Source organism: Durio zibethinus, chromosome 13, assembly GCF_047325235.1.
Source record: "Durio zibethinus cultivar Kanyao isolate XHJ-2024 chromosome 13, ASM4732523v1, whole genome shotgun sequence".
Lineage (NCBI taxonomy): Eukaryota > Viridiplantae > Streptophyta > Magnoliopsida > Malvales > Malvaceae > Durio > Durio zibethinus.
Window position 1 is genome coordinate 19,615,064 of NC_143174.1, and position 25,172 is coordinate 19,640,235.

General features: G+C 32.2%; 1 protein-coding gene and 1 pseudogene across 5 annotated transcripts; one reads left to right on the plus strand and one right to left on the minus strand.

The window, feature by feature from the left end:
* Positions 1-378: 378 nt before the first annotated feature.
* Positions 379-4,000, minus strand: LOC111302535 (protein tesmin/TSO1-like CXC 5; annotated as a pseudogene). The gene is made up of 5 exons (XR_016326829.1): positions 3,596-4,000; positions 2,721-2,828; positions 1,995-2,159; positions 905-1,285; positions 379-475 (listed from the first exon to the last, which is right to left on the minus strand). The product of XR_016326829.1 is annotated as a protein tesmin/TSO1-like CXC 5 (transcript).
* A 6,277-nt stretch (positions 4,001-10,277) lies between these two features.
* LOC111302938 (protein EMBRYONIC FLOWER 1-like) lies at positions 10,278-18,384 on the plus strand. 4 transcript variants are annotated; one of them, XR_016326542.1, is made up of 8 exons: positions 10,278-10,589; positions 11,526-11,697; positions 12,370-12,794; positions 12,877-12,990; positions 13,071-14,518; positions 15,450-17,195; positions 17,335-17,511; positions 18,093-18,384. XR_016326542.1 is itself a non-coding variant. In XM_022898853.2 (7 exons), exons 2-6 carry the CDS (start codon positions 11,537-11,539, stop codon positions 17,169-17,171), a joined length of 3,870 nt encoding a protein of 1,289 aa, XP_022754588.2. In that variant the 5' UTR covers positions 10,278-10,589; positions 11,526-11,536; the 3' UTR covers positions 17,172-17,195; positions 17,332-17,969. The 4 variants fall into 4 exon arrangements, 2 of the variants coding, with proteins under 2 accessions (XP_022754588.2, XP_022754589.2); XR_016326543.1 differs by having other exon boundaries at positions 17,332-17,511; positions 18,093-18,381; XM_022898853.2 differs by lacking the exon at positions 18,093-18,384 and having other exon boundaries at positions 17,332-17,969.
* Positions 18,385-25,172: the final 6,788 nt, after the last annotated feature.

The window sequence follows — 25,172 nt, forward strand, 5'->3', positions numbered from 1 at the left end:
GATTGCAGGAAGACGGTTTGTGACAAGGATAAAATTCGGAAACAAGCAATAGACTAATGGCCCAAACAACACAAAAATTGTGGCAATTTCAGCAATTTGATTAACCAAAATGTTGAAAGTAATACTGAAATGAAAAGAAATAAGTTCAGTATGTATGAATAATAATTATTAGTAGTTTAGTACCAGCAGCAGTGTCCTTCCAGCTTCAGATGAAACTAACAACAAAACTGAGCACAGCTCCTACACATCGTTTGGAGGATGTCTGCCAAAGGATATCTTCAATAATGCAAAGTGATACTAATTAGCTCCAAAAAGGGGGAAAGAAATGAAAAAGGATGTTTCTGTTAATCACGGCCAGAATAAAAACACATGCAATTCCTACCTGTATGTAAATTTTGAAGATCTCAATAATGCTGTATTTGCAGTGCGAGAAACAGGAGAGGATGTTGCCACAGGATTTTTTTAGATCATTTTCCTGGTTATAATTAAATGAATATATCAGTATCCCATTTTTCCCTTGAAAAAAGAGAGGAAACAGAAATGTAAAAAATTTTTTGGCTGCATCGTGTACTAATTAGAACCTTAAAAGCAGCTGAGACAAAATTTAAATGCTTTTTCCATTCGCCTCCAAAGATCATTCTTTGCATGAATTTGCGAAGGTACCAAATAGAATAGATTATTTCTGATGAGAAGGACATAAAGTACATCTATGCAATTATTTCTCTTTTGATACCTTTACTAGTACAAAAACCTTTGATACCTGGTAGAAAAGGTGGTTATAGGACGATTCCATAAAATAAAAGGGTTAAAAGGTATCATTTTTCTCTAAAGGTTGCACAAATCCAATCAGGGACCTTGCTCAACCAAGATGATTCTAGCATATCATCATAATTCAAAGAATTACCTGTTGAAGTTGAACAATCTTTTGAATGGATTGATCATTGAGTGCTAGACTAAATAAGAGTTCTTCATTTTTTCTCTTCTTGGATACCAAAGGAGTCCCATAGCCAGATGATCGAATGGCATCGCTAATGGCTGCATTTGCAGCCTGTTCATTTAAGCCAACGAGTTACGATCTCCATGAATGAAAGCTCTTCTTCCTTCACTTCCTTCGTAGTTCTTGCAGTCCAAGCACTTGCCATTTTCAGAGCATAGAATATTAGCTTGCAAGCACTCACAATACTTCTTGAGATAAGCGGACTTCCTGCAGTGACATCCTTTATTGTGCTTTCCAACCATTTGGACATCACGTGCATCATCCTGGATTTGTTTCCACAACAAGAAACTTTTAAAACTTGGAAAAATCAAATTTCATTTTTTTCTATATAAACAAATACATTTGATACTTGGATATCCTGCTTCTGCTGATGCAATGACACGATACCACACATCAAGTGAAAAGAATAAAACCAAAAGAATAATTAAAATAGGCTCAGTTTAACATTATTCATCACATTTGAACCTCATAGGAAGGAAATAAAAACTGGAAAATCTTATAGTTGGCACCTAGCAACATTTATAAAGAGGCAGCTTGAAGTTGTCAAATAAGATACCCTAGCATCCTGGAGACAAGATGTGTAAATAATATATCAATACTTACAAGTTACTCAAGCTTGGTTCAAATAAAACTTAAATTCGACTCGGTCATTGTCAAGCTGAGCTCAAGTTCAAGCATTTTAATACATAGCTCGAATAGCTCATGAGTTTAATTTAATTTTTATATTTTAATATATATTTATATTATATTAATTAAAAAAATATCATTTTACCTTTACATCAATTTGAGCTCGATTTCAATTTTGAATACAAATAATCAAGCTTGAAGTCGAGCTTGGGAATCAAACTTATTTTTTATTCGGTAAACTAGCTTAATCGAGTAAGCTCGAGTAACTCGATATTTATCTCAAATCAAGCTCGAGTCAAGATTTGAGTATCGAATTTCGAGTTAAATTCGAGTTCGAGCTTTTCACTGTATTGACTCAGCTTGATTACACTCATGGTGGAGACTGCTAGCAATCTTTGCTGTAAATGTATTTGGATTATGTTCTAAGGTTGCTCCAACTGCCTCTTGCCTTGTTGCAACATTCTCCACATTGTTATGGCAATTTATGCAATTGCAACCATTACAATAAACTCCAGAAGCAAAGCACTCACAGTACCTAATATTAACCAAAAACAAAATGCACATTGGTATTGGATAAAAGAAATGCAGCAAAAATATGATGGACACAGCCATAGAGCAACAATTTCAAAAATACACTAACAAATCGAAGCATTCATTGGTCTAGTTTAAATCAGATAATTCAGTTGACTAATAGATCCCAAAAAACTTGGTGAAGGAAAAATCATATAAACCAACTAGGTGAATCAAATGAAGATAGTGTCACATTTCCACAAGTAAACCACTAGTAGGATGAAAAGATTACTGCATGTCAACAAAAAGTTTTTCTCAAAGAGAACTTCATATTTATGCTGGGAATAACAAATCATTTACCACAACAGAAGAAGAAAATTGAGTAAGCAAACAAGCAGCAATTTGACCGTCACTCTTATTCAAGTGATGCTTCCTAAAAGTTAAACTCTAGTACGAACTTTATTTACTCTCTACAAATGACCAATACCATCATGGTAAGTAGCAGCACTTTGGCATCCATGATTTATTGATCAAATGTGTAACTAGAAAGCCGACATAGAATTTAAATAGGTGTTAATGACCTTACAACTTCAAGCACCGAGAATTCTTGCAATTACACTGCTTTTGTTTCTTTGGAGTCCCATCTTCGGCTTCAGCCAGCCCACATGGTCTGGACTTTGGGGACTCTTGCTTGCTGGACAAACAAATATGGACAAAAAGTTAAAAACAACATAATGCTACAGGTATATTTCTAGCTGTAGATAATGTTCTCACTATTCTACTGTAAAAAAAAAAAAAAATCTAAAAGGTCTCTTTAAACATAAAAACCAAAAAAGCCAATCAATTAACACTAATCTTAGAAGTTCACTTATTGCTTATTCATAAGATAACAAATAATTAGATTCTGAAATTAGAAAACAGAAATTTGTCAAAAAGAACAAATGATTTTGTTTCCAGAATCAATTAAAGTTTATTTTAATGCTTATTTTAAAGATAAATAAATATTTAAGCCAAAGGTAATGTTTGATACATAAGATCATGGATAAGATAAAATGATAATTATCTTATATTATGTTTGATTTATATATAAAAAAAGAATAAAATTTCGAGAATGATTAATTATATTTTTTATATAAGATGATTCAATCTTCCCAAAATAAAAATAATTATTTTTAATCCATAAAATTAAATTTTAATGTCTTATTATATTTTTAAAATTTACATCAATAATTTAAATTGTATAAATTTAAAAAAAAATATAATTCTGATCAATAAATAAATTATCTTATCATAATTTTTACAAAATAATATTTTTTAATTTAATTATATTCATAATATCATCTTATTCTACTTTATCCTAATTTGTGTATCAAACTCATTCTAAAAACGTTACGTAATTCATTTCTAACAAAAAGAGATATTTACAACTAGAGGGAAATTAAAGATTTCGTAAAAAGCTACCTCAATTGAAATGTTAGTAGCGGAAACCTCTGGACTGGATGAGGCACCCAGTGCACGACGGCAACTTACTGCGTTGGTTGCGGTGGCGGCAGCTGCGTTTGAACTTGTGGCATTGGCGGTGACTGAGGTTTTAGTTGTGGCTACGGTGGCGACTGCACCCTCTGGGGCTGCAAATATTACCGCAATTGCAGTTCCCGCGTTTGCCTTTGATGCTTCGGCCGCAACGGCGTTTGAGATTCCCATTGTGGTTGAAGTTGCGACTGTGACTGTAAATGCATCCGGTGATCCGATAACGTTGCATTTACCGACGCGAGACACACCGTTGTGAAAGATAATTTCCTCGTCAATTTATTCGGTGCGAAATCCGAAACGGTTTCTCCTTGCTCCATTACTCAATCTTCATATAAATAAATTAACTTAAATAAAAATCACGCAATTAAATTGAAATTTAAAAGCAATATCGCAAGCTATACATTTTTCTTCTCTTTTATACCGTTCAAAATTCCTTCAAATAAAAATCTAATGACAGAAGAAAGGTATGGCTTGTTTGACGTTTTTTTTTCTTCAGCCTTTGCTTCACTCCCTCTTTCTCTCAGTTCTTTGAAACTGAAATTTTAGAAAAATGGACGGTCAAGTTTGCTTTGGACTAAATCGGACGGATAAAATTGAAATTTTTGAACGACGGATGAGAGTGATTGAAAGCCGCTGGATTAAGATTGGCTCAGGGAGTGGAAATGGCAGTAATGGAGTCAGAGAGCGATTGGATTCTTTGTTTCTGATTTACACGTGTACGGTCAAATTGGTTTATGGTAAAAAAATGGACGGAGGATATTCCAAGTGTTGAATATCTAAAAGCAATACGTCTCGTAGGTTATGGAATCTGCTGCTTATGTTATGTACCTGTAACCCACCTGACTTTATGAAAGCCTTGCTTTGTGCTGATGCAGCGGGGCATGTTTTGTCTCGTACTCTTTTATAATCTATGCTAATCCCCTTTTTCGCACAATAAAAATGTCTTGTAGTAACATTTCAAATTAAAATTTGTTTGGCCACGGAAATTTGTGAAGCATGCAAGGAGAAACGCTGTCACTTTGAAAACGTCAACTTTGACCGGATTTATGAGGGACCGGATTTATTTATGACTATTGTTCAAATGATTATATTAGCATGAAAATGAATTATGCTCTCATTTGTATCAATTAACTGTTAATTATCTTTATAAAAAATTTATTTATCGAATATAAATTCTTTTTATGAATTTTATTCTTTAATCGATATACGACTCTTAAGAATAACGTGAATATAAAATTTCTATAAAAATAACAAAAAATGATAAAATAAGTCAAAGAAATGAAAATATAAACAAAAATAAATCTTATTCATATACCTTTTTATCAACTAATATCATTTCTATGCTAACACATTTTTTAGTTTTATAGTTATAAATATCTCATAGTCGACAAATGCGAATTTCGATCCTCCAATTATTTTTTTCAAAAATTAATTTATTAATCATGACATATTCAATTGGTCAAAAATAAAATTTGAAATGAAATAAAAAAAAATCATGGATTATGAAAAAAATAATGCAGACACTAAAAAGTACATCAATTTGACTTCAAAATAGAATTGAAATGCCAAACAAAAAATATATATAAATCAGGATTAAAAATAATAAAATTACGAAATATAAATACAATAAAAAACAAATTTCATGATTAGTATTATGTCCAATAAGTATTAGAAAAGAAAATGAAATACAAACGCTTATAGAATAGTTTTAACAAATAATGGTTTTAAATAATATAAATAGAAGAAAAATCATAAGTCATAAATCCATAAAAACTAAAAATTTCAATAAATTTTAACAAATCAACAGTAAAAAATATTAATAATATAAAACTAAAAGTTACAATAAATTTTAATAAATAACAGTTTTGAAAAAACATAAATAGAAGAAAATAAAAAATCAGAAATGCATTTAAAAAGTTAAATAAAAAGTCAATTTGATGGAAAATCATAAATGATAAGAAAATTAATAATCAAAACATTAAGATTACAAAATTAAAAGTTTCAATAAATTTTAACAAATAATGATTTTAAAGAATATAAATAAAAGAAAATTAAAAATAAAAAATTCATTTAAAAATAGATAACCAAAAGTCTATAATGTTTAATGTAATAAAATTAAGAGATATAAAATTAAAATTGATGTAAAATACTTAACATTTATTATAAAATATTTGAATTATATATATATATATATATGATTGTTCTACACAATATGGTTTATGAAATTCACACGTAATTAGATTTTTCTAAAAGCTGCCTAAAACATATTTTATTTATTTATATATATTGCATAAAAGATTAATTATTTTTATTGATATTTTTACTGTGCTAACCAGGAATAAAACCCAAAATGGAAAAGAAAACATCGGTACCGTAATATTGTTCCAAACAAGTTAATGCCCGAAGGCCGTATTCATCAATTAAAACGACTAAAAAAAAGATACAGTGAAATTAATAAACCAGAATTCCAGAAATACAGCAAAACAAACAAATAAAGACGAACCCTATCCATGTATTATTAACATATACGTGGGACGTCGTCTCAGGAACCTTATGGCCCCAGGATCTTTAATGAGCACTACTCCTGAAATCTAAAGTCCTGGTTTGGTTTTTATTTCAAGGGAGGATATGAGAATATTTTTAAACCTCAAATATCACAAAATGGAACATGCAATTTTTTTTTAATGGAAAAGGAAAAACAAAACCAAATCTTGGCTACTTTTTTGAGAGATGAGAGATGTATTACTCGCTGGAGCTAAAAATATAGCTGCTGCATGGAACTACAAATGTCCGGCATCCATGTCTATGATAGATTTGTGATTATATTTCGGACAAGGAAAGTGGTCTAATAATCTGCATCTGCTGTACAAATTTGCTGTGAAACAATGTTATATCAGCTGTCTGTCTGATCACAATCAAATCGTTTCCCTGTAGCAGGCTTTATTTCCCTGTATATATGCAACAGAATAGCCATGCGATTATCTATCATCTTACATTTTCGGCAAAATCTATGCCTAGCTATTTTTTTCCTTGATAGTTGCCTACATCCCATGTTTAGGCAACTTATTTCCTTCCCGAATAATTATTATTTATTTTGAAATTTTTCTTATTTTTTTTAAATTTAAAAAATAATAAAAATAAATTAAAAACAACAGACAAACAAATAGTAAAAAAAAAAAATCCATCTAAATTATATCTAATATTTATCCATTTATATATTACTATTCGGGTTTCTGAGGTGGAGATAATGAACATTCCAATTTCAAGATCTAACTAATTAAAATCAGATCAGATCAGGGATTAGAGCATGAAGTACTGAAGTTGCTGCCAACCTGATTAACAATTACAACCAAATACTAATTATTAATTGACCAGAAAAAAAGAAAGTTATTACTAAAAAGAAAACTGTCCAAGAAAATCTCCATGAATGACGCTTTCGTACTATATATAGTAATACAAGCTCGGACGCATGCATGCATAAAAGAAAGACACACTAACCGAAATTGGTAGAAAGCTATAAAACTTAGTTTCTACCTTAATTTAAAGTATAAAAATTACTAACATGGAGCTTAAGTTAAATGAATTACTTATGAATTTTAAGAGGTAGATTTTCACAATATTGAATTGATTTTTGATACTTATAATTTTCTTATAAATATCTTAAATAACAATCTCTTCTTTAAAAAAATTATTTATTAGTGAGATATATCATTTGATTTAATTAATAAGATAATATCATTTTATTTATTAATAATATATAAAATTTATATATCGATAATACATTAAATATAAACTTTAAATATAATGAGAAGAATATATATATATATATATATATATATATATATATATATATACAATAGATCTGGTGGCAAATGAGTAGATTAAGCTGATAATGAATATTGTACCCAATATATGCTTGGTTTTTGGAGATTTATTTCTACTTTAAACTGGTTTTTATTTTATTTCATGTGAGAGAAACAAACTCTTTGAGCACACAGAAAAAGGTTTTGGGTTTTTTTCCAAAAGCGTTTTCAAAAAAAAAAAAAAATAATGATGGTCCTGAACAATTTCCATTTTCCAGCATAAAGAGGCTCATGATTGATAATATCCCTTTTTCTTTAACTAGTTTGCAAGGTCTGGTCTTTCCCTTTCTGTATCAGCTAACCTCTCTGATTCATGACTCTTCTGCGTCAGCTGGCTCTTACCCACATTACATATACAGCAAACGGTTGATTCCCATGTTCAATTTGTGGCATTTACAATATTCAACAAGGTTGGTTGAAGGTTATGCTTTCTTCCATCCAAAATCTGAGGTGAGATTTCAGCACCCAAAACTGAAAAAAAGAAAAAAAAAAAAACTATCTGAGCCACCAAAGAAAATGCATCACAGATCCCAGAAAAATTAGGTGAAATATGCTGCTGATTAATTAGCCAAAATATCAAACTGTTACTCTACACAAGGGGTTCACGTACCAATTCTAAGTCAACTTTATTTTGGTGCGGCAACTGCAACCATGAGCCGCTTGAGAAATTTCAGGAACAGGCAGCTGGGAACTTAAGTCATCTAAAGAATTAAACGTTACTTCTCTGGAGAAACAAGTTTTTTTTTCTTTTTTTAATTGGATGTGCGTGTTGGGTCAGTGCCGATGACAGTAGAAGCAGAATATTTGAAGGAGGGCCCTCTCCACAAAGAAGGATGATGCATCCCTTTCTGTCATTAGACCCAAGAAATTCTCAATATCTATGACATATTTTTGCCAAATTCAACACAAATATCAATGGGTTCACTGACCCCTGGATCCAGACCAAGAAACTGGAAAACCCATGCTCCTATATGAAAAGGGTACTGTACTGGATCCACCTTAGCCATCCAGTTCTTCTTCTCTATTATTATGTCTTATTAATTACTACAAGAAATAAAAGTTGCAAAACCCATTTAGATAACATTCATAATTAGTCGAAAACAATTGATGCCGGCTCTGATTTACTTTAGACTTGAAAGTGAGTTGTAGTCCTTTTTTTTTTTTTTTTTGCTGGAAGCATCAGGAAAACGTATGGTTGATATGATTTTGTCGATCCAAGTCATATGCATGGCTTCTTTTAACTAGCGTTACTCTTTCTAGTTGGGAAACATGTGCTAGCAGTGCCACCACACGATTGAACTAACTATACCAAAAACTCCAAACATCTTATTTACAATCTTCTTCTTCTTGTTTTAATAAACTAAGAAAACATGGTAAGAGTGAATGAAAGATTTGTCAACAGGGAATGCGGAAATTAAATTAAGAAAAAAACCAAATTCACATTCATTGGATAAACCAATCGGCATGGACTTTGGATCAAGCATATATTTGGACACTTTCTCTCCAAATGAATTCGATGGTCTCTTTTAATTTGGAAAAATCAACAACCAAATTTAATTTAATACTTAATTCATAAGTAAAGGATCTCAACTTTTCTTTTTTCTTCACCCAACACGTCATAATTAACAAAAGTAACCTTCTGTTTTCACTTATATCCAATAGGGTGCAATTTTTTTTTCTCTCCTCTTCGCTACCTTAAGCCCCAACCTACCCGATAGGGATAAACTTCTCCCTTAATTTTGTTCTTATTTTATGACTTTATTCAAGTTTTCCCTATTCTGCAAGTAAAGAATCTATCCATCATTTGGTTGAAAAATTTTCAACTTATAAACATAATGAAAGAAAAATTTTTATTAAAAAAAATTACAGATGAAAAATAAAAGAAGTGATTATAAGTTTTGAATTTAAATTTTAAATTTATCGATTTCTTAAAAAGTATTTAAATAAATAAATAGAAATAAATTTTATATTCAATAATGGAAGAATTTATTATAAGGAGATTGTAAGTTTAAATCATCAACTAACATATCTAATGGTACAATTTAGGTGAAGGGTGGGGTGACATTCAAAGGGTGGAATAAAAGCAAAGATGCCCTCTGATCAAAGGATACATGTACAGAGAAAAAAGGATATGAAATAAATATATTTTCATGATTGAAAGCTAATAGTTGATGTACTCCCAACCCAATTCTATATGAATGTGATCCACATCCTTTACCACCCCTCAGTATACTGACTAGTTTACTAGGCCAGGGTTAGGGTTAGATATTTATTATGAAAATGGGCTAGTTAGGGTTACATATTTCATTACATGATAGAAAAATAAAAGAAATTAAACCTTAGGGTTTCACCTCAAACAACTCCACGCCCCTCATTGGAGTTTTCATAATACGCTCCTATCAAAGGTTGTATACGTGCAAAGGCATCTTTGAGACCACATGATACGACAAGGACTATTGAAAATTTGATGCCGGGGAACAGGAGCGTGCAAACAACGCGTGCGAATAGTGTGCTTTTTCACTATTCCCTCTAGGGTTTTCCCTTGAAGACACAACACCTATAATGGATTGTGATAAGAACCGCACCTTCCTTCCACGTGGACTAAATCCATTGGTTCTTTTCCACATATCGGTTTTCTCTCTCTTAACTCTCTCTTTCTCTCTCTACACGTGGATGCATGGTGTAATGTTATGACATGGCATGACCATGTCTGTTTTTTAACGGACGATTTTTTTTTGGTGACAATTAACAGACGATTTTAATACAACAACAAAGACCCTCCTTTCAAGGACAAAAGATAAAAACTCATTTCTGTCTACTCCTTTCTCTCTCTCTAAAAGAATCGATATTACCTCCCCTTGTTAAAGCTAGGGTTTCTCCAAACTTCGCACTCAAATTCTACACAACAAGCTTCAGATCTCTTCAGAAGGACTGAATCTTCTTCTTGGTCGCTCGATGTTCTTTCTTTTGATACCATTTTCTCGACTGGCCGTGAAGAATCGAATCTGGGTTGGTTTTAGAATTTAGATTGTTTTAACAGATAGCTAACTCAACTAAAGGTATGTTTTTCTAATCTAATTACAATTTAAAGATCTGGGTTTTTGGTCTTTATTTTAGATTGGTTATATTTTGATTAATATGATTTAAGCTAAGCTGGAGCTTGTTTATTTCAGTTATTTGGGTAAGTTTACTGTGCTTAGCACGTTAAGTTTAGTCTTTTTGTTTTAACATTTTGGCATCTGGGTTTTGCTTTATGAGTTAATCTTTTCACTTTTATGGATATTTTATGTGGTTTTTTTTATGGGTTTTGTGGTGTTAGAAATTGTGTTCACTGTTCACTGGCTTGTGAATTTGGATGTGACGAAACCCTAGAAAAATTTTCATTTTATGAATTAATATGGATTATTTTACCATCTAACTCGAAGGTTTTGGAAGTGAGTTTTAAAGTGGTTTGTTTCTTTGCTATAGGGGAGATAACAAAAATATTCTTCTCTTTGCGAACTTCATTTGTTTTTATTTCCTGATAAAACCCTAACATGTTGTTTACCTTATCCATGTTATTTCGTGGTTTACTGTGTATTATAAATGGTTGGATTTTGCTATCTAATTTACTTGGATGTTATTAAAATATTAGTGTAGTAACTACTAACATCTTTATGTTTGATTTCATAGGGACTAGGGTTTCCAATTTGTTCCCTTTGAATAGTATTCACTTGTCGGCCGCTATAAGTTATTATTTTATGTAATAAATCACCATATATAGGGGCTTTCCAGCTTCTCATCTGTTTTAGTATATCTATTTTACTATGACTAGGTAGTTTTCATCTTGAATTTCCTAGGAATTACAAATAAAGTGTGTGCTTAAGTTCTTGTGGTATACTTAATATCTTATAGCTTCATGCATATTGATCACGTAGCATAGATATAGTTACAATGTTACTACATATCTCATAAGATATCTTATTTTTTGCACTTTGGTGGCATTGATTAATTAGTTACTCATAACATGGAGACAACTATTGCGGTCAAGGAAACTCATCAGAGTTGCAGTTCTAATCTTGTTGCCAAGTCTGTGGAATCACCAATAAGGATTGGCTCAATATCTATAGATCTCAACAATGCTAATGATGACATTGATACTGGGAAGTGTGAGCATTTTTCTATTCGGTAAGTCATGATCCTTTATTCAATGCTCTTGTGAATTTGTTGAACTTTCTCAACCTCTCTATATTACCATTGTTGTTGAAAAGTCTATATGGTAGTGTGGGGCTATATGCAGTAAGTTCATATGTATTTGAGAGAGATGTCTTTACTAATGGATTTTAAAGTTATTTATCAAATTATGGGAATTATTAAAATGAATTTATTTATCAAATTATGGGAATTATTAAAATGAATTAACTTCTTTGTTTTTGTTGTTCATGCTTCCTCACTAACTTCATCACTTGCTTGTTTATGTGTGCACATGAGTTTTTTTTCCCAACTTTTGATAATAGGATCCGAACTTTTTGGATCTTCTAGTTATAATTAGTAGCATTAGCTGAGGTATTTTATTCTTTATTAGCATAATGTTTGAGATGGAATGGGATTAACCTAGTGGCTGCGAGGACCATATCGCCGAGAAGTATGACAGGATACTAAACATCTAATTTATGTAATGCCATCTAATAAAGGGATTAAAGTTAGATATTGAGGGAAATTTATTGCAAGATTTGATATGTATCAATGGCTTATGCAGATATATAATTCTTTGAGCACTATTTTCTGACTTGCTTTATGTAGTACATTAATGTTCATGTTGGAAATCTTTGTCATAAATTCCATTTGTTTTAAATGCAGTGGATATGCATCTGAGATGCGCAACAAAGACTGGAAGAAGTGTTGGCCATTTGCATTAGATGGTGGCCAGAATATATCTGAAGAACAAAACTATAAGCTGCCTCCTTTACTTGTTCCAAAGTTCAGATGGTGGTGTTGCCATAGCTGCCTGCAGGATATTGGGGCTGAAGGCAGTATGAATGAAGAAAGAACTGTTGCTAATAATAGTAGCAAATTAAAATCCTTTGGCTCTTGTTCCAATGTGTCATCCCATGGGGATGCTGTGACATGGTTATCAGATTTGCAGCAGGCTGGAAAGATTAATGTTGAATCAAGAAAACATCATGATTCTAATGCTTCTCTGAATGTTGGTAGCAATGAATGTCATCCTTTATTTAGTGATAGAAGTGAAAAGAAAGCTGAAATTGCAGATATACCAATCATAGGTATATTTCTATCCTATCTCAATTGATTCTCATGTAATTACCACTACATTAGAGCGTTAATTATTTTTGGCGCTTTTTCCAGGGCAAACATATGTCTTAGAAAATAACATTAATCCAGAAATCCATATTTCAAATTATGCTGGAATAGAAGTTATTTCTAGCCTTATGCAGCAATCACTTCATATAGATGATAAAGGTATGTCTACTATGACCAAAAGACCATAAAAAAAGCTTAACCATTTTCCTACTTTGCAACTGAAACTAGAACTGCAACAGTGGCTTCTCAGCTCCATCAAAAGGTCAATTTAAAAGATGATGAAGTTGATGGTGTCAAGCTTCCTGAATCAAACCCAAAGTGCATGGTTAAGGATGCCACTGAAACACGTCAAGCAGGAAAGCATGCTTCTGCCTGTGATCAGCAGATGGAGTTAGTGAAAGCTCGTGGATCCTATGGGATAACCGGTATGGTTAATAGGGTTCCTGATGCTATCAAGACTTGTACAGCCGAACATCCTTCGTTGGAATTAGATGATTGTGATTATGCATCATCTGAAAGGGCTGAGATATTGCTTGGTATTGGATCTGGCAGCTTGCATCGAAGAAAAACCCGTAAGGTGCGTTTGCTGGCTGAATTGTTGGGTAAAAATGGAGATGAAAAACCTGATCTCACGAGTATGGAAGATTCTCCTTCCACTGCCATTCCTGATGCATCTGTAGGCATAGATTCAATGTCTGCTCCCGAAGGTCAGGCCAATTGCCAAGGAAATGTTACCAGCAGTTTGGCTCATAGCAGGAAAAGAAAGTTGCCACAAGATGAAGAATGGAGACCTGGGGAAATGAGCTCTCCAAATAATGGACATCAGAACCTTAGGACCTTCAACAGAGTTGCAGAAACTGCTGATGGAATCGCAAGTTCTGATTCAGAAGGTACAGCTAATAGAAGTAGCTCACAAGCTCCAGTAAAGAGGCATTTGGCTAACTTTAAAGTTGATAAAAGTCCTATTCTAGGAAAGAAGAAAAATAAAAAGACCCAGAATTTTGATGGATGTTTGTCCTTGAGTCTGTCTGGAGAAAATCTGCGGAAGGAAAGACAGAAAAAGCCTACAGATACCACTAAGAGCAATGCCACTGATATTATTCTGTACAAATCAAATGATGTTTCTACAGGCAGTGGGTTGGATCCCTTTCCTGAATCTGCCCAAAAGGCAGAGAAAAAATCTAATTTATTGAAGAAAAAGAGCAAGATGCTTCATGATCATGATGGGCATGTTTCTCCAATTCCTTGGAACAATGGCATTCTCAGAGAAGGTTTGACTTCAAGGAAAGATGTAGGAGTAAGACAAAATGGGTCCATAGCAGTTCCACTTGAAGTAACCCAGGATGCATCAGCTGAAAAAGGACTGCATTTTTCTCTTAATAATTTCTTGCCTGCTAAAAGATATGATGCAAAAAATATTTCTCCTATCAGAGACGGGCTACCATGTTTATTGCCATGGCAAGGGTGTTTTCTCAGTGAGTATGAGGTTGGGAGGAAAGATCTAAATATGAACTATGTTGGGGAGTCTAGTTTTCCATCTAAATCTGAACTAGATGCCTCTCTATGGAAGGGAATGCATGTTGATCTCAACAGTAACCAAACTACTTACAGAATACCATTCCTGAATGAGAAGCAAAAACAGAGATCTCATGCTGAAGTTGGGAATTGTTCTCTGATTCAGCAAATGGTATGATCTTTTCTTTTGTTACTCCAGTTATTGAACTAGCATTTAAAAAACAAAAAATATGCACAGGATATTTGTTGCAGGACAATTTTTGTGATCTTTTTCCCCAAAATTTGGTTTTCTTCCTCTGTAACTATGATTGTTTTACATTCTGTTTTGGTACACCTGAATTATTCAAGTTATGGTTAACATCCAGATTAAAGTTTCTGGCTTTTGAGCGAGAAACATTCCTTTTTCCACATCCAGTTATAAAACTTTAATTTCTAATAATCGAACTGGAAGATAAACTATTAAATCAAACACAGTTAAAACACTATTTCACAGATGATGGAATTCTTTGGAGGACATGTAAGAAATGCTTAAAAGTGTACACATCTTCTTTTTGAGAAAACAGGTTCTTATAATTGAGAACTCTGCTATACTTACATACTTGTATTCATGGAAATGTGAAGCTATCGTCTTTTGCTTATTCCAACCTTGACTGTTTCATCAGAATAAGTATCTGCAAAGATTTTGTATGAAATCATCCCCAACTTCATTAGACTTTGAAACCACTTCTGCTTCCATCCTTAATCCTTGCAAGAAAAATGTAAATCTTTCTTGGAATTTTTTCTACACTGATGACTATTGTGGCTCTGAAATAAGCTCATGTCATCTTATATTGGCAAACGTAGATGCCATCTTTCTCATTCATATTTTTGAAGATATCACATATATGTAGCATTGATTAACATAGGCAATCATTTAAATTTCGCATTATGAGTGGGTTAAACATATACCTGAAAACATAGCTAACCTTTGTGGCAGATGTTCCCCTATGTTTCCCAAGTAATTAGGAATAATTTGGATCATTAATGCATATTTGATTTCCCATTTTTTTGTTCCTGTGTAATTGAGAGGAGATTTTTTTCCCTCTTATCTGTTTCTTTTGCAGGATTTCAGTGGTACAAGCAACAATGGTAAAACTGTGGAGGTTCAGGACCATTCAACAGTTGCTAGGAAACATTATGATCTACAAGCTGAGATGGCATCCGAGGAAGGAGCTTTAGATGACATACCCATGGAAATCGTTGAACTCATGGCAAAGAATCAGTATGAGAGGTTTCTTCCTGATACTGAGACTGAAAAACATCCTTCAGAAACAACCAATAACACCAGAAATCATCAGAGGGTTGATCTTAATAAAGTGTATAGAAATGAAGAGATAAGCCTGTTTCATGAGACCACTGACAAACCAAAACCACGAGCTAAATACGAAAGAATTGGCAAAATTGTAAGTGGTGATAATGTGGGACCCAGTAGACAAAAGTCAGTTGATTATCTCTCTCATATGGACCAAAATCAGTACAATATGAGTCAATTGGAACAAAGTTATTCTCCTCCAGGCTTTAGGCATTTTCCTCTATGCGGAGAAAAGCCATTGCACGGAATCCAATTTTGTGCCACCAATTCCAGCAGGCAAAACAGTGCTCAAAATTGCCAGTGGATCGGGAACATGGTTGGGCAGAGGTCCTCTCACGCTAGCATGCAAGCATGGGGAGTTTGTAACACATGCCAGAGTGCTTCACAGCAGAATAGAGAAGCAGCTCATCTATGGTCATCCATGATACCAAATAACATGCCCTATCTGTACAGTATCCCTCAGAAGTGTGCAGATCAGGTGGCAAAGGTAGATGTGCTTTCACATTGTCCTGGCAGTCTGCCTAAGAGAAATACAAGTGGAAATGATGGTCGGAACTTCTTGGATCTGGCTTCAAACTTTGAAAAGCATAGTGGGAAGTTTGATTCTGGAGTCCTTAGAAGGACACATGCAGATTACCCATTTACTTGCAAACATAATGGGTCGTTAGATCAGTATCCTAATGAAATCATGCCAGCCATGCATTTACTCAGCCTTATGGATGCAGGGTTACAGTCAGGTACACCAGTTGATGTGGACGGAGATCATACATTTGTTAAGAAAACTTCCTTTCTTCATGGTCATCACTCTAAAGAGTTTTCAAGCTTGCCATCTGGGAGATATAGGAGCAATTCGATGAAACATCCATCTTATGATTGTTATGGTAAAAGCCACCTACCTGAGAGTTTCTGTGAATGTACGTCAGCCACTCCAGCAGTTGGTCCTTCTACTTCTTCATTCCAGCATGATAAAAGTTTCAAGAAGGCAACTGATTTTAAGGGTCAATTTTCACTAAAGTCTAGAGAGAAAGGGAAGAAAAAGTGCTCAGACTCTCAAACGCAGAATAGATACCACAGATCACAAAAAACTGTATCCTCAAGTAGTGGCTTAAACACAACTTGCGGATCTATTCCTGTTCATAGTATGCCAAAATCGGTGCTTGGCACTTCAGATTTTACAATGTTTCCCATACAGCTTCATGTGATACAGGGTGCAACAAAACAGAAGTGGGAGTCTCGTACTAGGAGTGGCTCTCCTTTCCATCCAAAAAGTGGTTCAGAGAATGAAATCTGCTGCATTAACAGAAATCCTGCTGATTTTACTGTGCCTGAAGCAGGAAATATATACATGATTAGAGGTGAAGACCTGAAATTTGGAAGGGAAGCTCCCTCATCTGGCTTGATGAAATTGGTTGGGCACAAGCGTCAGCGGAAGCTTACTGTTAGAAAAGAGCATTCACGAAATCAAACTTTGTGAGACTGTAATCTTCATAAATATGGGGTTAGCTTCTAAGAACCCCAGTTATTGCACTCCCTTCTCTTCATTTTGGATTCAAATTAATCTCTTCCAAAAACCCAGTTATTGCACTCTCTTTTCTTGAATACTTCAATCAGTATTTGACTTGTCTAATTTTCAGCAGGAAAAATCTGAAGCACCTTCCTTGATGCTGCAAAACAAGAGAAGCTTAAAAGCTCGATGAAGTGTCAGACATCAAACCAGTCATATTTTGCACACAAGTTGATTGTTTATTCTCGAACTAATACTGTTCCACTTGCATTTCCAAGCCTGAGAACATGAAAAAAATGCTAGGTGCATGGTAAGGCCTGTAAATATTTGCATATGCCTGGATCCCTGCACAACCACCCTTGTGTACCAACTGAATTTATTCTATGTTTGTTGTATGCCAGTGTTCTCCTGGATAAGGTTTGTAAAACCTAAAATGTGCCCTTTATCAGTACTTGAAAGGGCTTGTTTGTCGCTTAAATAAATTGGTCTATGCTCCATTCTTGAGCAGCTAGTGGGAGTCGAACAGAAACATGCCATTAGTTAATAGAATATATGTTATGAAGCCTGAGTCGGAAGAGCCCTAGAGGAATATCTGTACTGTTACTAATAATTCAGTACGGTTGTAATCTATAGCTCGTATGATTTAAAAATATAAAGAGATAAATAGAGATGGTATCCTCTGAATCCTTTCGGACACGGTACCAAGACACTGAAAACAGTAAATGTCTTTTCCTGTTATAGAATATTATATATTGGTTTTGTTGTTCTTGTTATTTCTTTTGTGGTTCCCCTTGTTGATTGCTAAATGGGAGAAACTAACTTTTATTGCCATTCAGAGGTATACATGCTTATAGAGTGCATAACTAACATGATTATTGTTATGATGATCAGTGGACGAGCTTTAAGAAATAGAAGCAAAATCCTGAAGATACTTATACAAGTGAAAAAGGACATAGCTCCAAAATGGTCGTATCCTTCTACGTGATCAGTGGCGGCTCTCAAGACCTGAACTGGCATTCAAGCACTTGTCAGAGTAAAATCTTTCGTATCACTTCAAACTGTGACTGAGACAAGTCTCATGATAACTATAATATTATTAGCATTCAAGTATGAAACTTATAAATATTTCAATGCCGACCGAAATAATGGAAGCAGAATCTAAATGAGAACTTCTAAATGCATCCATTTTTTGCTCTTTACAATGAAAAAATTTTAATTTTTTATGATAACAATATTTATTAGTAAAATTACTTAAATATTTTTAATAAAATTATTTTTTATCCCTAAAAAAAAACCACTTACTTTTTGTTTATAGTTCATATGAAAAAATATATATATTCAAAAATTTTACAAACCTTTTTAAAATGCATATTCAAAAAATTTATGCATTTTTGAAAAATTTTTAAATTGTCCAAAATTATATTTTCAAAGGGTCTTTAAACTTTTTTAATATACATTTTTTAAAAAATTAGTATTGTTTTAAAAAATATGTATTCGAAACCATTGGTTTTATAATTTTTGTACGAGTATGCATTTTTGCAAAACTTAAAAAGCATACGGATATGCATATCTACATAATTTCACAATCTATATAATATTTCACAACATTATCACAAATTCAGTCACATGTTCAAAATTTACAAAAAAAAAAAAGTACTTCAGTCTTGGTCAATTCAGTCTTAATATTTAAAATATATAATGATGATTTTAGGGTTTGAGTTGAAGTTTTAAGGATGAAATATGATTTAGGGTTTGAAGGGTGTGATTTCGAGAAGAAGGAAAGAGAAAGGAAAAATGGGTGTGAAGGGTATTTAAGGGAAAGAAGAAAACGAAGAAATATGTGTAATGAATAAAAATGTATGTATAGGTTTTAAATTTAGAGTGTAAATAGAATTTGAAATAAAAAAAAAAAATGAAATACGAAGAGAAGCTCCTAAACTAAATATATATATATATATATATATATATATAATGGATGCAAGACAAGTCTCGTCTGAATTTCTATAATTAGGACGGCTATCTGCCTACTTATCTAGTAATTTTTTCTTCAATTCTTTTTCATTTCTTATTCACTCTTGCACATTAAGTCAGCTTAATTGCCGCTGTAATAAATGATACTTATGCTGGGGCTTACTCTCACATTTCAGATCTCATCAACTTTATCATGTGTTCTACTACCTAATTGAATGCCCCTTTTATATATATTTACATATGATAGGGTTTTTCTTTTCCTTTTTATTATTAAGAAGTAGTATCCGTACATACATTGCGTGCTTTGGCAACCTAGCAATTAGCGGTTGGCCAAAGACATTATCGGTATCCTTCCATCTGGCTGTCTCTATTCTATACATACTACAAGTACTATGTTATGCTTTGCTGTCAACACCAGAGCAGAAGCTAAAACAACACCCAAAAAATTGATATGACTAATTAAGTGTAATTCAAATTTACATCCCTCGTGGGTTGGCGTCATCCCTTCACAATTCACACTGCGTGGATCTTTTGAGCTTTATTTTTTAGGTCAAATGGGCACGCCAATGCTATGGCGCCATAGCTACAAAGTAGAAACAACACAACCAGCAATCAGCAGCCATGTCTTCATCTCTACCCTTGCTATGACTTTCCTTGCGAATCAGGTTCAGAGGGCCGGCAAAGCGAAAATGTCGAAAACTTTTACCAGCAAAACATAAATCAGGTGCCTCTCTTTCATGTAAAATTTCCGCTGAAGTTTGAACCGTTAGATTAAGAATGAGTTTTGGCGTTTTGTACCGTGTAGCCTTATATCTGTAATGCTTGCAATATGAGACACTAGCCATGCAGCAGCTTAGTGCTAACTAACTGCATGAACGCTGGCCTCGCCATTGATCTGGTTCAAGCTGGAGGAGGCATGCAGTGCAGACCGTGCAGTTGTCAAAAACATGCATGGACCGTGGACGACATAGCTAGCTCTTATTTCTGTAACGAACAACCTTTTGATCCGATCGTAGTATTAGGATAGTGCTAGCTTGCTGCATGAACGCTGGCCTCGACATTGATCTGGTTGAAGCTGGAGGAGGCATGCAATGCAGACCGTGCATGGACCGTGGACGACATAGCTAGCTCTTGTTGCTGTAACGAACAACCTTTTGATCCGATCGTAGTATTAGGATGGTGCTGGCCGTTTCTGCACGGGCTCGCCTCTTTAGCAGCTGCAGTTAGCACTTAGCACCCTATGTACTATAATTAGTCTCACTAACTCTTTATTCTCCAAATTGGATTCTGAAAGTGAAAAAAGATATAAGATATATTAACAGAAATTGCGTGGAAATAACAAGGCAGTCGTGTTTCTTTTGGGGATAGATGGGGAACGTTTTGTAAAAATATTATGAGTAGGCCCAACAAGATTTCTTTCACAAACTGACTATATATAATTGTCTAGTTTGTTTTCCTCGACTTAAGCAGATTATTATTACTTAATTAGATTAATATAGTGAACAATGTGGGCAACTGGCTTTTCCAATATATGATCTCTCAGCCCAATTTATCCTTGGTTTTGCTTAAAAACCCAGCCATTAGTATTAAATTATTTTTGTTAGAATTTCTCTCATGAGAATAACCACAAATATTCTTAATATGTTTGATTACTTAACTTTAACAAAAAAAAAAAAAAGTTTCCTGTCCCTACAGCCAACCTGATCGGACCCAAAGTTGTATTCTTTCAAAAGGCCAGCGCTGTCGTTGGTTTTGAGGCATAACAAGTGACAAGCACGTGGTTTGCAAGTGCCTGAATTGTTCAGGATGACAGCGATGATGTGAGAAAGTGTTTGGAGCTTGAGGGCATCAGTCGGGTAAAACTTAGCAGAGAAGCGCTGGAAAACGCTGTCGTAGATGTGAAGAACTTGGGTGGGAGTTGAAGGGCCGGGAGATAATAGAGGAAAGGGAAGGTTCATACCAGTACGTGTGAGTGGTGAAAATGGAATTGAAGCTGGAAGGGACCAACTCACTATCTGCCATACATGGTTTTATCCTCACAGGGAATTTCCACCGTTATAGCTTGAGCCTGAGTCATCCTCTTTGAAGGCGCCCAAGCCAGACTGGTTTCAGTCCACACGAGCTCGCCATGAACTCCAACCAATATCTTCTTCTTCACTGACAAGGTACGTTGTTTGTGTTTCCTGGGTCCTTTCTTTTTTTTTTTTTTTTGGGGGGGGGGGGGGGTGGTAATGACAGTAGTAGCACTAGGAGTAGAGTAAACCAAATTTGCTACTACCATATCCTTTTTTATTCGTTTTAATATTTTTTCCCTGAGAAAAGTGGGGCAAAGGCAAAGAAGTTGCCCCGAGAAGAAGAAAAGAATGGAGACGAGAAATTTAATATATAAGATAATAAAAGATAATACTAATTGATTTGATTTGTTAGTGCGTTTGCATATTTTTGGGGAATTGGTTTGGATATTTTTGCCTTCTTTTTTTTCCTATTAACAAATTTAAGAGTGAGCTTTTTGCTCGGAAAGAAAGACCACAGCACTCAGCGGAGCAGTGAATCCTATGCAAATTAATTGAAGCAGTGAACAGAAAGCCAAGCGTATGGTGGCCTGGGTTTTTCTTTTTCTTTAGGGATCGATTTTTTGTTAAGGCTCATGTTTTCTGTTACTGTTTGAGTTGCCACATCATCAACTAGATACGTGGCATGTTACTGCAACATCGTAATAATTACAGGTGTATAATTTATACAACCAGTTCAGGTGACAATCTTAACGAAACAGCTGTTAGTATTTCTGTTTAGATCTGAACAACTTTGAGACGATAAGTTGATTATCAGAAATTAAAAAAAAAAAAAAAAAGGAATCAAACTGATCCCAGATAAACAATTAAAATTAAAATCACTTCTTTTTTTTTTTTTTTTCATAGTTGGAGAGCAAACAATATCATTATACTTCTTTATTATAATACTACATGACAGTTTCGATAGCAAGATGAAATCTTATTATATATAATATCATTCCACTAATTTTAATATTTATATGCTATAATCTTGTTTATTCTCTATCAATAGTAAGTATGAAAAAATAAAACAAAAAAAAAGGAGAAAAACGCTGTTTTATTAATTTTTTTTTTCCAACGGCTCATGACAATTCACAAATGTAAATTGAGCAGGAGTACTCCGTGCTATCAAGGATTTAATTAAATTTTCTCATGGCCAAGAGTTCCTAAATTAAATTAATTAAGGTTCAAAACCCCTTAACAGAAAGGTAAACAAAAAAAAAAATTTCAAACTTCATTTAGGGTAAAAAAAATAAAATTAACCATACTCTAAAATCCACACCATTGTATTTGTCATTTTGGTATTATTATTATTATTAAGAAATTCTTAAAGATAATACGTATTACAACATGGAGGATGGTGAATATCCACAGGCTCTAGCGTCATTGTAAATGAGATCTTGTAATTTACAAAAGAATTAATAGCACTTGTAGCCCTTAATTTTGATTCAAATTTTATTTTAATCTTTAAATTTTAAAAAAAATTTAATCAAATCTCTAATTTCCTAAAGTCCAATTTTGATCCTTCCGTCTATGAAACTATCTAATTTGATAACAAATATCAGTTGGCACCACGTGATGACGTTAATTAACACTTATGTGACAGATGTGGGATTACTAAAATAGAATTTTCTCAATGTTTAAAAATAAAAGATGAAATTATCTCAAAATTTTATATACTTTATACATATCTTATAAAAAATTAAATTTAAAATTACATTTGCATATTTTTTATTATAATATAAAATCATTGGATAGATTTTTGTTTTAAATAGAAAATAGATAGTCAAAACTTAAAATTAAGTTAAAATTTTCAAATTCTTTTTTTAAAAATTTAATAAATTTTAAAAAAAATTTTATTAAAAATATTATTTTACTGATAAATCATAATATAACATACTATTTTCTATCCAAAAATTTTATTTTTTAAAATATTAAATATCTTTTACTTTTTCTTTTTAAATATATTTTATAAAATGCGTTTTATAAAAAAGAAAAACAAGAATTGTTTTAAATTATATTTTTTTATTTTATTTCTTAAGTTGATATAAAAATTTTTACTTAATTTTTTAAAATGATATGTAATTTTAACAAAATTATTTTCAAATTTTCAATTTAATTTTAATTTTTTAAAAATATATTTTCTATTAAAAATATTATTTTATTGATAAATCATATAATAATAAAAATTTAAAAATACTTGAAATTATAATATTTTATAAAATAATTTGAAATATATAAAAAATAATTTTTTCTTGAATTATTTTTATGTTTTCCTTTATTTATTTTTTATAAAATAAATTTGAAAGAGGAAAATAAAAGATATTTAATATTTTAAAATATATATTTTATAAATAGAAAATAACATTTTTATTATGATTTATGAGTAAAATAATATTTTTAATAGAAACTAATATATTTGTTTTTAAAATGATATTAAATTTTTAATAAAAGAATTTAAATTTTTAACTTAATTTTAATTTCTAAAAAAATTATTTTCTATTAAAAAAAATATAACTAATAATTATATTAAAATAAAGAATATAAAAGTATAATTTTAAATTTAATATTTTACAAAATATATATGAAATATATAAAATTTTTAAATAATTTTGTTTTTGACCTTTAAATTTTGAGAAAAATTTTATTTGGTTCCTCATTTACTACGTGAGATGCTGCTGGATTTGTCATATAGTGTTAGTCGATATTTATCGTTAATTTAGATAATTTCATGATAAAAGCATCAAAATAAGATAATTTTAAACAATTAAAGATCCAATTATAACTTTTTAAAATTTATCAATAAAAATTAAATTTGGATCAAAACTTAAAAACTACGGATGTTATTAATCCTTTGCAAAAATATTTCTTTGTGTTGAATTTGATATTAGAGATAAAAATATCAAATCACAAGGATGGAGGTCAATTAAAAGCAAAAATTAGTGGTGTTTTCTGACAGGTGAGTTTCAATACTTAAAGCAAGAACTCATAAGAGTTAAAAAAAAAAAAAAAAAGGAGAGACGGAAAAAGATATGTTGATAGGAAATTTTTGGGATTTAATCTTCTCACTTGAAAAAAAAAAAAGAGTATTTATACTTGCAGGAGGGAGTCATTAGGTTAGAAGGATCTAGACGGGGGAACTGGCAGCTGGTATGACATGGGATGTACGGACATGGCTGGCATGCTTCCAACATCTCTAAGACACGTTAGTGTCGTCACGCGCTTATCAGGTAGGATACGGTCCCGACATTGCTCAGGTCAATTCCGAGAAATGAGGCCGACACATAACCTCAACTCCGACAAAATGTTGAAAAACGTCCTGTAGCCTTGCTAACTTACTCTTTATAATGAAAAGACGAATTTACCCTTTAGACTTCAGAATACCCCATCAATACCCTTGCTTGGACTGTAATGTTCTGAGCATATGCACAGCCCTTCTAATGCACATCCATTAATTTTAATAACTAGATATATTAATTAATTGATTGATTAGATATATTAACTAACTAGATTGTGATCCAATTAGTTTTATTTATTTAATTTTGTTATAACTAAATAATTACATTAAATAAACATGAAAATAATGCATTTGATCACAAAATGATGAAAAAAAAAAAAAAAACACTTTCTTCATCTTAACGATATAAATTCAATTTTATGCGATAACTTTATACCTTATTATTATATTATATATTAGGATTATGATATAATTATTATATAAATTAATAGATATGTGTAATTTTAAATTGAGAAAATATTTTTTATTTTAAATTATGAAAAAAGAAAGGTAAAATAGTTATTAATATTCATAATAAATTTTATTACAGTTGTTGGTAATAAAAAGATTTGTGGGATGTCTTTTATATAATTCAAATTAGTTTGTAATTTCGATGCACGAATTATTTTTATTTTATTTAAATATTTAAAAATATATAAAATATAAATAATA